Source organism: Lutjanus erythropterus, chromosome 21 (assembly GCF_056507025.1).
Source record: "Lutjanus erythropterus isolate fLutEry1 chromosome 21, fLutEry1.hap2, whole genome shotgun sequence".
NCBI lineage: Eukaryota > Metazoa > Chordata > Actinopteri > Lutjaniformes > Lutjanidae > Lutjanus > Lutjanus erythropterus.
This window is the reverse complement of record NC_139337.1, coordinates 1,046,494-1,059,761: the sequence shown is the minus strand read 5'-3', so window position 1 is coordinate 1,059,761 and position 13,268 is coordinate 1,046,494. Positions and strand designations below refer to the sequence as shown.

The following is a 13,268-nucleotide window of genomic DNA, read 5'->3' as shown; positions in this document are numbered from 1 at the left end:
TCCCACTGACCAAACTGCTGCTGGCTCACAACAGGAGTTGGTCCCTGAATGCTGCACAAAAGCCGCCCACTACACCTAAAATGCAGGGACTGAATTTGACTGTATAATTGTACTCTGTATGATTGTATGATCACAGTAAGGTTGGCCTCATGATTTTCTGTTCTTGACAAAGAACAAGTAGAAGGTGTACAGTGAAATTTAATCTGTCGTGTTTGTGTTTCCTGCAGGATTCATTGATTTCATTGTGGAGCCAACGTTCACTGTGTTGACAGAGATGATTGAGAGGATTCTGACACCGCTCATCGAGGAGGCATCCCGCTCTGGACTGGCTAACTTCAGACGCTCTAGGTGACACACACAAGACCCTCACGTCCTGTTTTTGACACACCTGACACTGATATCATCATTAAAAAAAGACACATCTGTGATCTGAGATGTTTCTATGATGATGATGTTTCTGTGATGTTTACGACTTGATCACAGTCATTATATGATTTTGCTCAGTTATAAAACTGTATTATCGGTCGTAACACAACAGCATATTCCCATGCCCTGCCACTATAAACCTTAACAATAACATTCACATATCCTGCGTGGAAAAGTCAGACTGGACTGAGCCAGTTACTTTATTAAGTCTTTCCCTGCCAGCTTTTTTTAATCAAGTTGTCAGCCAGCACCAACATTTTTGACAAAATTCACTGATTTTTTCAACACCCACAGAATATTCAGTTCTCTGAATATGTTAACATGAAATACATCAAAAGAATGAACAGAACTTCTAGTTTAAGTTTTGATTGAGCTTCATTCATTCTTTTGTTATAAGCACTTGAATGTTGGTTGGTTGTATCAAAAACTGAGAAAATAGTGTTTTTGTGAACATCTTCACAGGTGACTTCACTTAACTCAGTTTATTTTAGCTCTTTTCAGGACTGTGGGTGTTTGACACTCTTGTTGCAGTCATTTATATGGGAATAATTACACCTTTAACATTCTTAATGGTGCATGGAGTTTGGTTTGACTTTACTGTATGAAAAATAGTATATACTTCATACCTTAGTTTGCAGTTTGTAGCATGGAACTGCAACATATCAAAAATTCTTGTAGATTGCTTTGACATTTACGTATTCTTAACTGTTTAGCTGACATTTTTGAGACCAACATTTATGATCCTGACACATCAAAACACACTGGTCATATTTTAACACTAAATTCAACAAGGAGTAATATGTATAAACCTGTGGGTTCCCAACCTGACCACTTAAGTGTGTATTTTGGATTGTTTCCATGTACTTATTCAGCATAAGTTCATTTATTTGTCTCCCTTAGGATTAATTGGTCTCATGTAAAGGGAAGATGCTACATCAAACCAGAAAATACAGTACAAAAAAGTAATAAATAACAACAAAAACAACACTCCCTCTCCATTACTTACAACTATGGAAGCTCATTTATGCAAAACTCACTTTTCAATTGCTTTAGCACCTGTATTGGGGAATCTTGGTGTCTACCAACCCACAAAATGTGAAATCAAACAACCCAGTCATTTTTTTTGTGGTCTGCTTGCATCTGAATACACAGGATTCAACACGCTGTTCAAGATTTGTTCGGCTTCTTACGTAATTTGCCAGCTCAGAATGCTCCTAATTTGAATATCTCCACCCACGCTTGACAACCACCTTCACGAACGTCCACTATTCATTTTCGTTGCAAGCATCAGGTAACCAGACCAGAGGGCACAAGTTATGTCTAGGCGAAATAACCATGGAAACTGCTCTGTTGTTGGCTGCACCAAGCAGCGCAACTTGCTACATTTGCTTCCAGCCTCAGTGGACAGAAGAGCTGAGTGGATACATTTGGCTCGTTAACGCTTCATTTCATGAACACACTTCATTTAAACTCGACAGAAAAACATGTAAAACTCACCTAAACCATCTTTGTTAGTCTGTCCACTCTTCCAACAATCACCACAACTCTGGTTTGGTCAAAATAATAAAAAAAAAAAAGAGCGTAAAGAGTCTGACTCTGCAGGCTGTTTTCCTCTCACTCATCATCCAGCTCAGAACACTCATGGTCAGCTGAGTGGGTGTACTTCGCCACTGAGTGAGAGCGTGGTGCAGAGCAGAGGCTGTCACTCTGCAAACTATTACATTACCAAATAAAATGACAAATATCACTCTAAAAATTGGGCAAGAAAAAGCTATCAGCGATGAATTCAGCCCATCATTGACAGACAATATAGTCGTCCAATCGCCCAACCCTAATCTTATCAACACTCTAAAATAACGTGAGAGTATGGATGTCCATAGTTAGTCTTTGGAGAGATTTGCATGAAAAATATGATTTGCCATTAAGCCATTTCCCCCCCCTCCCCTCTCCATTGTCGAGAAAACATTTGTGTGCATGACCTACAGCCTTTGAGCCTGAGTTTTTCTGTGGTAACATAAACAGATTCATGATGTGAACGTTACTTGCATTTATTTGCCATTTGCCAAAAACATAGTTTTGGATTACTGGTACATCAGTAACGCAGTACACATTCAAGTCACTTGTTGTAGGTTGTGAGTGATTTTACCACCACAATCAAAGACTGTATGACAGAGTCTGACTCTGGTTCAAACATGTATGGTTGAACTGATGTGTCCTCTCCGACAGCCATGTTTCACCCAGGGCCGACGCTCAACAGTTGTCATGGCAACGTGATGCAATACTCGTGTTGGCACACCCCACTTAAGAAGTGGGTGGAATTAGCAGTGGCTCATTTGCATTTAAAGGAACAGGCACTGAAACCGGCTGTTCTGAAACAGGGCTGTTTTCATAAGGTGAGAGGGGCTCTGGTGCCTGATACCTGAGGTACTTTGACCAAAGCATGGCACAGACATTGCCTTGAGACCTCAGGGACTTGTATTAACTTGTGGAAAAGGGGCATAATATCTCCTTTAAGTTGAAATTATAATTTTTTATTTACTCAGTTTTGACTCATTTATCTCATAATTATGACTTACCATGGGGATATTTTTTCTTTCATTGGCAGAAATGTGCTTCCATAAACAACAGATTGGCAGTTGGTGGGACTGCAGTTGTCTAAAAGGTATCCTGTGTTTCTGTCTGTCTCAACTACTTGCCCATTAATGAGTTAAACTGAAAGAGGAATGAATGAATGTTTGTACGATTGTCCTCCCAGAGATCATTAATTCAAACAAATTCAAAATTTCATACATGAGAAGTGTCAGATAGAATACTTATTGGCCTTCCTAATGGTGAACTGCTCAAAAAAATCCTGGGGTTGTGGCCTGGTGGTTCAGATGGTGGAGTATTGACCCCAGTAAAATATATATTTTTTAAAGATCCTTTGGGTTGAGGGCTGCGAGCCTTCCCAAAATCTTCCATGCTGTCTTGGCCAGACTGAAAATCTGAGATTTAGATTTGACTGTTAGGTTTCCAAACCAGCTGGTGATACTTTAACGTAAAATTAATAATTGATATTTATTGTCATAAAAAATTAATTAACACTGCTGCCAAAATAAAGATTAGCACTCTCTGGAGGCTGAGGCATTCTTACTGTTCTGTTTTTGGGATCCTTTCCTTTCCAGGATGGATGGGAGACCAGAGATCATGATGTATAATGTGCTGTATATTTATTTGTTTTACAACCTGCTACACAGTAGATTTTCAGCATTTTCCTGTTTTTCATTATAGGAAACTGTGATCTTTCACCCATAAGAGGGCATATCTTTGGCACCCTTGGCTCAATGACATATTGCTAGTCTGATGTATGATTTTACTGGTCTGATTTGAGATCAGATTGTGCTGTATGTGACCAATGGACTAAAATGAGTCTGATACCCATGGATTAGAGGCTACTGGTGTGAGCCTTCTACAGTTCTCAAACAGATATTGCGAACTCATCAATTAGTCAAAGTTAAAAAGCTTAGTTCTCAAAAAGCTGTCACTCACTTGGTGTGGGATTTTGGATGGATTCTTGGGTAGGTTATAGCTGTTTTTCTTCAGCACTGCTTTCAGGGAGGCACTTTTTGCTCTAATGGTTAATTTATATCTGTTATATGCTGCCATCACTGTCAGTATTTTTGGATCAAGTATGAATCCAGCGTTCCTACATACTTTGGGACTTCACTTGGAATTTTGTCTGAGAGTTCAGTTGTCACAGCAAACTGCTGGAAACTTCATTCCTCACTCATATCTGAGTCAAATTTTTGTGTACTGTGTTATTGTCACAAACCAGAGAGAATCCACAAGAGTGTGCTGGTGCGTACTGGCTTGATACGTGAAACATGAAAGGTAGGATGGATTCTTCGAAGGGTCCAGGGCAACTGTAAATGAACAGCAGAGGGATTAACAATTTTTTGACAGTGGAAATGGGCCAACGAGCCTGGGAGTCAACTTTCTGGAGACAGTCCGGAGGGGCAGGTTCCTGGACGACAACCAGACTCGTTGGCCTATCTGGTATCGGGGGGCAGCGGAGCGGTGACGGTCTGCCTGATCTTTTTGACAGGCTGAAGACCGCAGGAGTTGGGCACAAGCTTGTTGCCAGGTCTGGTGACATCTATGGACATAAGCTGGGCAGAAGGCACAAGTGTCTCCTCCTCTTGTGAGGGGAACAACGGGGGTTGATACCCAAAACAGACTTGAAATGGAGAGAGCCCCGTAGAGGAGACAGGTAGGGAATTGTGAGCATACTTCACCCAGGGAAGAACTTGACTCCAGGAGGATGGGTTGTGGCTGACAATGCAGCGGAGGGTGGTCTCAAGGTGCTGATTGGCCTTCTCCGTTTGACCACTGGTCTGTGGATGGAAGCCAGACGACAGGTCCACCGTAGCACCTATGAGAGTACAGAAGGCTTTCCAAAAACGAGAGATAAATTGAGGACAATTGGGTGTAGATGGCCAGCCAGAGGATGATTGGACGGCTTTCCCTGGGCGCAGTTGGGACAGGCAGCTACATACTCCAACACGTCCCTCTGCATTTGGGGCCACCAAAACCTCTGTCGAAGATTAGCCAAGGTGCGCTGGATCCCCGGGTGACAGGCAAGTTTGGATGCATGAGCCCACTGAAGAACCTGGGAGCGGACAGACACAGGGACAAACAGCCTCCCACTAGGCTCATTACCTGGAGATGGATGTTGACGGAGGGCCTCCAGTACCTCTTGCTCTATGGAAAACTGTGCAGTGGCAATGAGACACTGGCTTGGCAGGATAGTGTCGGGTTCAGAGGGTTCCCCCTCCTTGACAAACTGGTGTGACAAGGCATCTGGCTTCACATTTTTGGAAGTTGAACTGAGAGAAGAAAAGTGCCCACCTTGCTTGTCTGGAGTTGAGACGCTTAGCTGTCTTGATGTACTCCAGGATTTTATGGTCAGTCCATACCAGGAATGTTTTTTCCGCCCCCTCCAACCAGTGTCACCACTCTTCCAATGCCATCTTGACAGCCAACAGCTCCCAATTGCCGACATCATAATTTCTTTCTGTGGGAGACAGACGAGAGAGAAGAAAGCACAGGGTTGTAGCTTATCATCACTGGGGGGGCACTGATACAGGACTGCACCCAATCCCACGTCTGAGGCATCTACTTTAACCACAAACTGGAGCTGAGGATCAGGCATGACCAGGATGGGAGCAGAGGTGAAGGTCTTAAGTTTGCAAAAGGCCTCCTCTGCAGCAGCCGACCAGGAAAAGGAGGTAAGAGCAGTTAGTGGGGCAGCAACAGAACTATAACTGTGTATGAACCTCCTATAGAAGTTAGCAAACCCTGGGACTCTTTGAAGCTCCTTCTGGGTTGTGGGCCGGGGTGCTGCAGGACCCACCTCACGTGCTACACATGCTCCTGGGGGGACTTGGAGAATATCAAAATATCATCCAGGTACACATAGACAAAGCTATTAACCATGTCCCGCAACACATCATTCACCAGGGCCTGAATGACAGCAGGGGGGTTGTCAAGCCAAACAGCATTACCAGGTATTCATAGTGCTCACTGGGTGTATTGAAGGCCGTCTTCCACTCGTCTCCCTCACGTATGCGCACCAGGTGATAAGCGTTGCAGAGGTCCAGTTTGGAGAAGATGGTGGCTCCCTGCAAGTTTTCAAAAGCTGAAGAGATTAGTGGCAATGGGTAACAATTCTTAACAGTAATGTCGTTTAGTCCCTAGTAGTCAATGCAAGGCCAAAGAGACTTGTCCTTCTTCTCCACAAAGAAGAACCCTGCACCTGCTGGAGAGGAAGATGGCCAAATAATGCCTGCAGAGAGAGCCTCGTTAATGTACTTGTTCATGGCCTCCATTTCAGGTGCTGTCAGTGAGTAGAGCCTACCTTTAGGTGATGATTTTCCAGGCAGCAGCTCAATAGTACAGTGGTATGGCCAGTGTGGAGGGAGCGTGGTGGCACGTGACTTGCTGAATACAGGTTTGAGGTCCAAATATTCGACTGGCACTGCCGACAGGTCCAGATATTCCTCCAGAGGTTCCACCAGTTCCCAGTCTCTGGGTAAAGATGCCCAGCTGTCTGACCAGCGCTGTGTCAATCATGCTCTCATCTGCACCAGAGTCCAGTAAAATGGCAACCTCCAGCCGCTGATCTCTCCACTGAAGGGTGGCGGTTAATAGAGAGCATTTGACGGGAGATTCGGACAAGGGGTATCTGTGGATAGACAACTGAGGGCGCCTCTCCTTCTGCCTCTGTGTTAGCCTGCTATCAATGCAAATGGCTAGGTCAATGAGTGAGTCTAGCGTGGCAGGCAATTCACATGTGGCTAGCTCATCCTTTATAGTTTCAGAGAGTCCATTCAAAAAGGCATTGAACTGGGCATCCACATTCCAAGAACACTTAGCAGCTAATGTGCAAAAATCAATGGCGTAATCAGAGACTGACCTCCTTCCTTGGCGTGCCTGCAGAAGAACTCGTGCTGCCTCTCTGCCACTGACAGACCTGTCGAACACCTTCTTCATCTCCTGAGTGAAACTATCCAAGGAGGTACAGACAGGTGTATTGGCTTCCCACACCGAAGTTCCCCACTACCTCACTCTCCCATCCATGAGAGTGATTATGTAGGCAACTTGGGAGCGATTAGATGGGAATGTGTATGGTTGCAGTTCAAACACAAGGGAACAATGAAATAAAAAGGAATGGCAAAGGCCGGGCTCACTGGTGTAGTGACTGGGGGAGGCAAACGTGGCTCATGGTTAGGGTGTGGTGCTGGTGGGACAGACAGCGGCGCTGGTGAAGGAATTGCTTGGCTGAGCGGGGCTGTGATCTGAAGCTGCTGCACTGAGACGAGAGGTACTCAACGCTGTTAGACAGTGCTTGCAGATTCTGCGTCACCGTTGCCATCTCCTGCCGTTGAGTGCTGAGAGCAGAGCCTTGCTTGTCCACCAGTACACAGAGGTGTTGGAATTCTACTGGATCCATTCCTGGCCAGATCGTAAGAATCCACATGCAGAATCACAAGGCAGAGGCAGGAATAAGGCAAAAACTGAAATTTTACTGAGTCTTCTCAGTGGAACAGAGTACAGTCTGTAGCAGGAGTCAAAGCCAAAAATCAAAGTGATCAGGCGGAGGTACAGAGGCAACAGGCAAAAACACAAACCAGGTAAACAGGCACAGGTCATAAATCCATTAGGCAAAACAAGAAACAGGCATGAAAATCACTCACCTTTGGCGAAATTCGCCGTTTGGAATCCAAAATAGGTGACCTACGTGAATTGTGTTGATCTGATGAAAAAATATTTTTTTTGGGGGGGGGGGGGGGGGGAATATGGATGGGACATGGAGTGAATTAGGATTAGGACTTTGGTTTTATACATGAGAGCAGCGCTGAGCCATAGTGAGCTGCGAACGTGTGCACACGCCTGAAGGGAGCCTTGAATTCAACAAGACATTCCCCTACTAGCACTACAGCATTGAAATATTAGCGCAAATGTGGGGGAGAATACTGCTACCTGATTGGTTTGTGCTGACCTGAGGACAGACGACAGTTACAACTCATTCGCCAATTTGGGCGGACGCTGAGGGGACTGCCTTGAGAGGCTAAAGGTAACGTTGACTGATGCAGGGCAAAGCTGAAACGTGGCTAAACAGCGAAAGCGGGCCATGGAGACACTGGTCCAGGCAAAGAAGAAGAAGTGACAGACTTGAGTACTATCTTAATTGATTATCTTGTTTCGCCACTGAACACTGTATGAAAGCTGTGCTGTTGCACATTTCATTGGAGAAGTTGCTAGTCTCATTTCTTATACAGCATAGTTGTCGGTCTTATTTCTTATAACGCATAATGTGAATATTAGGGGTGTAATGATTCACTCATGCGTCCGATGCATCAGACTTAGATACGAGTGCATCGGTTCAGGCGGCCCTGCATCGGTAAAAAGCTGAACATGAATCAGAAACAAATTGATGCAGCACTAGCATATCGATACATCTCATTGGGATGCACATACGTTTAATTTTTCCTCCATCTTCTCTCTCCTCCTGTCTCTGCCTGCACTGCTGTCGCTGGACGCCTGCTGCCGCGCTCCAAAACAAGCGCTCCCTCCTCCCTCTCCTGTGTCTCCTCTTCATTTACTTAAAACAGACGGCACTGAAAACAGCGACAGAAGTGACATTGTACTGCGTCGCATCACCAAACTTTCATAATGCTTAAGTGTAGAATAAGTTTGGGTTTTATAAGAAAGATGAGAAACACTGCTGCATATCATTTATGTAAAATGTGTCTGACAGCAGAGAACAGAGACACGAGTCTGACCCACAGAGACGTCATGTCACTGTGAGAACAGGTAACATGGAGCATCACTGTTCCTCCACACTAATCAAACCCCAGCACTCTTCATAAGAAACACAGCAGCAGATCATCTTACTGCAGAAATACTGGTATTTTAAACAGTTTTAAAGTTTCTCATTTATCTCATCTCATTTACACATGAGACTCCTAATAAGATATAACCATCACTGTAATGTCTCTCTCTCTCTGTCTCTACTGTTACTATATTTAGTAAAACTATCAGGATTTTTTGGCAACTAGCAGCACTCGAACCGAATCATTGGCCATTTAAAGATTTATAAAATATATCATATCATTGAACATATATCGAGATACGTATCGAATCGTCTCAGTCAGTGAGATACACACCCCTAATGAATATGTATAGATACTTTATTATACATTCATACTGTCCTGTAAGTCTGCTTGATTTTTCTCTCAAAGTGCACCAGATTGATGCTTTTAAATATAAAATGTCCAAATTTTTTTTTCAGGGGAGCGTGCCCCCGGACCCCCATAGAGGGGTTGTATCCGTCTCACCTTTTGCACCCCTGACCTGTTTTCATGCCTGAAGAAAACAGGCAGGATACGAAGCAGGCATGAGCACAAACAATGATCTGGCAAAGAACAGGGGAAACTGACTGGTATAAATACTGAGGGGAGAACGAGCAGATAGGAAACAGGTGTGTGGTGGCTGAGCAGGCTGGTCACAGATTGGCACACAGACAGTCAATGCAGGGGGAGAGCAATGAGGTGTGGACAGAGTACTGGCTGGAAAAGCTAGCAGAGGCTGACTGGAGGATGAGCAGAGGGGTGTGAGCAGGAGGAGCAGCAGGACGGTGGGGCTAAGAAGCTCCAGCAGAGTCCATGACAGTTATAGTGTCTGTCTTTGTCACACAAACCTCTGATATTATTATTAGTATTATTTGGACACTAGATGTTAGTGTGGTGCCATGAGATGAGGAATAAACAACATGTCACTTTAGAAGGATATTCTTTCTATGATGAAACAGTTTACAGTTATAAATGACCACTTTTTATACTACTTGTAGGAGTCATGAAAAGTCAGGATAATTCAAATACTGCATGTAGTAGTATAAATAGCATACAGTATACACATAGATGCTATACATTTTAAAAACCTGTGTACGTCGCCATCACAATACTCTCTAGAACAGTCATTCCCAAACACTGGGTTGGGACCCACAGGTGGGTCACAGGAGATTTTATTTGGGTCGCCAAATTAATAAAAGACACAAGCAGAAATTTTAGTAGTATCTTAATGATCTTCTTATAATTCTGTAGTCTAAAATGTTTTATATCGTTTTCGGGATTAGAGGAAATAAAACCAATTTAGCCTAAATGCATTTATTTCTTATTGATGAACTTTTTTTTTCAGTATTTACCTGTGTATGTTTGCATTAACATGCATGAAGATTAATGCTTCAAATAATTTATTGCCAATCAATCTGTCCATTATATTCAAAATGTATTGATCAGTTGTTGGTGAAAAATGATGAAAAATATCAATCTGGCAATATTTTTTCCACTAGTCAATGAGTTGTTTCATAAAATGTAAGAAAATATTGATCAGTGTTACTTATTGTGTCCACAACTCAAAGATATTCAGTTTATTGTCAGAGAGGTGTAAAGAAACTAGAAAATAATCACATTGAAGAAACTCAAATCAGAGAATTTTGACCTTTTTTCTTTAAAAATTATTCAAATGGATTAATTGATATTGAAATAGTTGTTTAATTTAATAATTAGTCAGTCAGCTCAAGTCAAGATAATATAAGGTAATGCAAAACACAGAAGAAAAAATGGTGAGGAACATTGATTTATGCACAAATTCAGTCTTACCAACATTTATTAATAAGTTCTATTATGGATTGGGTTGTGATGGTTTGTCATTCTTTGAAAGTGGGTCCTCAGGAAAAAAGTTTGTGAAACACTGCTTTAGAGGATAAGACACAGAGATGAGAGTTAAGAGTAGAGAGTGAAAGTGTCTTTATGAGGTTAGGGTGATGCTTCGATTTCCAGGCCCTATAATTTCATGGTATATACATGGTAATTACCAAGTTATATATTTGAAATTTCTTAGAAAATTCATCACAAATGACCTTCAAATTACCCCCAAATTTCATGGTTATGGGGGTAATTTACAGGTAAATTCAGAGGAATTTCAAACAAACTGAAGCCAGAGTAGCACCCAGCTCCTCGGAGACAGTCTGTCACATGTTTGATCCTCACACAGTCCCACAGTTTTGACAGCTGCTCTACAATGGGATCCCATCCCACAATTATAAAATTCTCTGTTTTCCTCTGATATTCTTTTTTTGTATTTGGCATCCATAGCTAACCCACTTAAGACTAGCTACTGGCAAAGTCTAGAGGGAAAGGCACCAATCCATATATGTAGACTATGATAAACATTTTAATTAACAAAATATGAAAACATTTTTATAAATCAGTGTATAGATCACACATTTTTACAGTTTGAGAATGTAAGAATCTTTGACCTACAGCAATGATAAATGAAATAATAAATCAAAATGTTAAAATAGCTGTTATGTCATTTCCATAACATTTTTTGACAAAGCCACAGGGAGCCACAGGAGAGGAGCAAAAGAACCGCATGCAGCTCCCAAGCTTCAGGTTGCAGACCCATGATATGACTGAATGAATGTGTGTGTATGTGTTTGTGATGAACACACGCATGTCTCCACTGTCCACAGTGTCAACAGTATTAGTGGCAGTGATGGGAAGCATTCCAGTGTGAAGAGTACGGGCTCAGAGGGCAGCTGCTCTTTGACCACTGTCGACTTCAAGAGCTTCAAGGGCACATGGAACCAAGAGATCCATCACAACAAGGAGGCGTGGAAGATCCAGGCAACCAAAGGTAGCCACACTGACCTCTTCATATCACTCACTCTGTATTTTCAAAGACACATCTGAGAAATCGCTCCAGCTTCTTTGCAGATTACCTGTGAGTGGACATCCTGTGACCTGCACAAACGTTAGTGGCACTATTTTTTCCCACAGTAGCTCAACACACATGCACCACAAATGACCCTTCGCTAAGCCCCACCCTCCTTAGTTAGGTGCTACACCTGTCAAGCTTTCCATTCTTGCACTGCACATATCCAGTTTACAGTGATGATGTTGGCATATTTTACGTTGAAATTGGGTGTAATTGTTGAACCATGAGGTCTTTGATTCCACAGAGAAGTAAAGAAAAGCAGCTTCTTTTCTAGCTGATGTGGATTTTGATAGCTACAATGTGTAAAAAAAAGTTATGAGATAAAAAGTCACAATTTCACATTTTATCTCATAATTTTTTTTTTGTTTCAGTGGCAGAAATGGGCTTCCACAGTTCATTCATCAAAGTATGACATTTAATAAGACAAGTGCTTAGAGAGAGAGGACCCGTGTCCCAACCATCTGTGCTGAGTGCAGGGAGGATGTACCATGTAAGCTAACTCAAACTCTGAAGTTTTAAAATAAAATAAAAGGTTGTGCCAACCTATATTTTTTAGTTGAGATAACTACTGTTCTTCTTGAATGTTTGCGAAACTCAAAAACAATTGCATTTTAAAAGCAGAGAGCTCTGGCTATATGTAATTATTTAGGTGCTTGAAGTGTAAATGGTTTTAACTGAAAATATTAAAATTTTAACCAAGTTTACTCAATAATGTTTGTAAATAATTTTTTTAGGTTTAAAATTGAATGATTCAAGTTCATGTAAAGAAGAAAAGTAAATTATCTCAACTAAAGCTGAGTGAAGGTGACTGTGGCTCAGTGGTGGAGCAGGGTCATCCACCAGTCAGAAGACTGGCAGTTCAGTCTCCAATTCCGTCAAGCCTGCATGCCAAAGTATCCTTGGGCAAGACCCTGATCCTTTCACTGTTCCTGAAGGCATAGACCTCTGTGTGTGAACGAGTTAGATTTTGAGGAGCAGAGATTTTTTGCATTGGTGCCTCTGCCATTAGTGTGAGAACTGCTGAGTGTGGCATGTAGTGTAAAACACTTCATGAGGTTGGAACTAGAAACATGCTTTATAAATGTAGTCCATTCACCATTTAAACCTTTTCAAAACTGAAGAATTTGAGTTGAGCTTAAAGCTCAAAACTGTATAACAACCTTTTCAATTTTACAGTTTAGTTATAATGTGAAGATAACAGAGGGGTCACAGCAGTAGCAACAGAAAATACATACTAGAACTGAACTAAAGAATAGCATTAATGAAATAGTGCATTTACAGATTAAATGATCCCTCATATTCAAAGATAAATTGATCTCTGCTCTGATTCACTTTACATCATTCAAGAAGCTTGCATGCTCTTATTGTATAAACAGGAATAAATGGTCACAAACCGTCTAGATTTTCATTTTATTGATGGAATGTGGATCTAGCAAATGTCACACTGATTGACAGGTCCAAAAATGCAGCAAATGCATGATTTGTATAAAGATTGTTTTATAATAAATACCTGTGCTTTA

At 42.0% G+C, this 13,268-nt stretch overlaps 1 protein-coding gene across 1 annotated transcript in view; it reads left to right on the top strand.

Annotated features, from left to right (window-relative positions):
- pde1ca (phosphodiesterase 1C, calmodulin-dependent a) overlaps positions 1-13,268 on the top strand; it is a 74,954-nt gene that overhangs the window by 56,020 nt on the left and 5,666 nt on the right. Inside the window, exons 14-15 of the mRNA XM_084747640.1 lie at positions 228-348; positions 11,504-11,667. Coding sequence (XP_084603766.1) covers positions 228-348; positions 11,504-11,667 — 285 coding nt within the window. The remainder of the gene's footprint in view (positions 1-227; positions 349-11,503; positions 11,668-13,268) is intronic.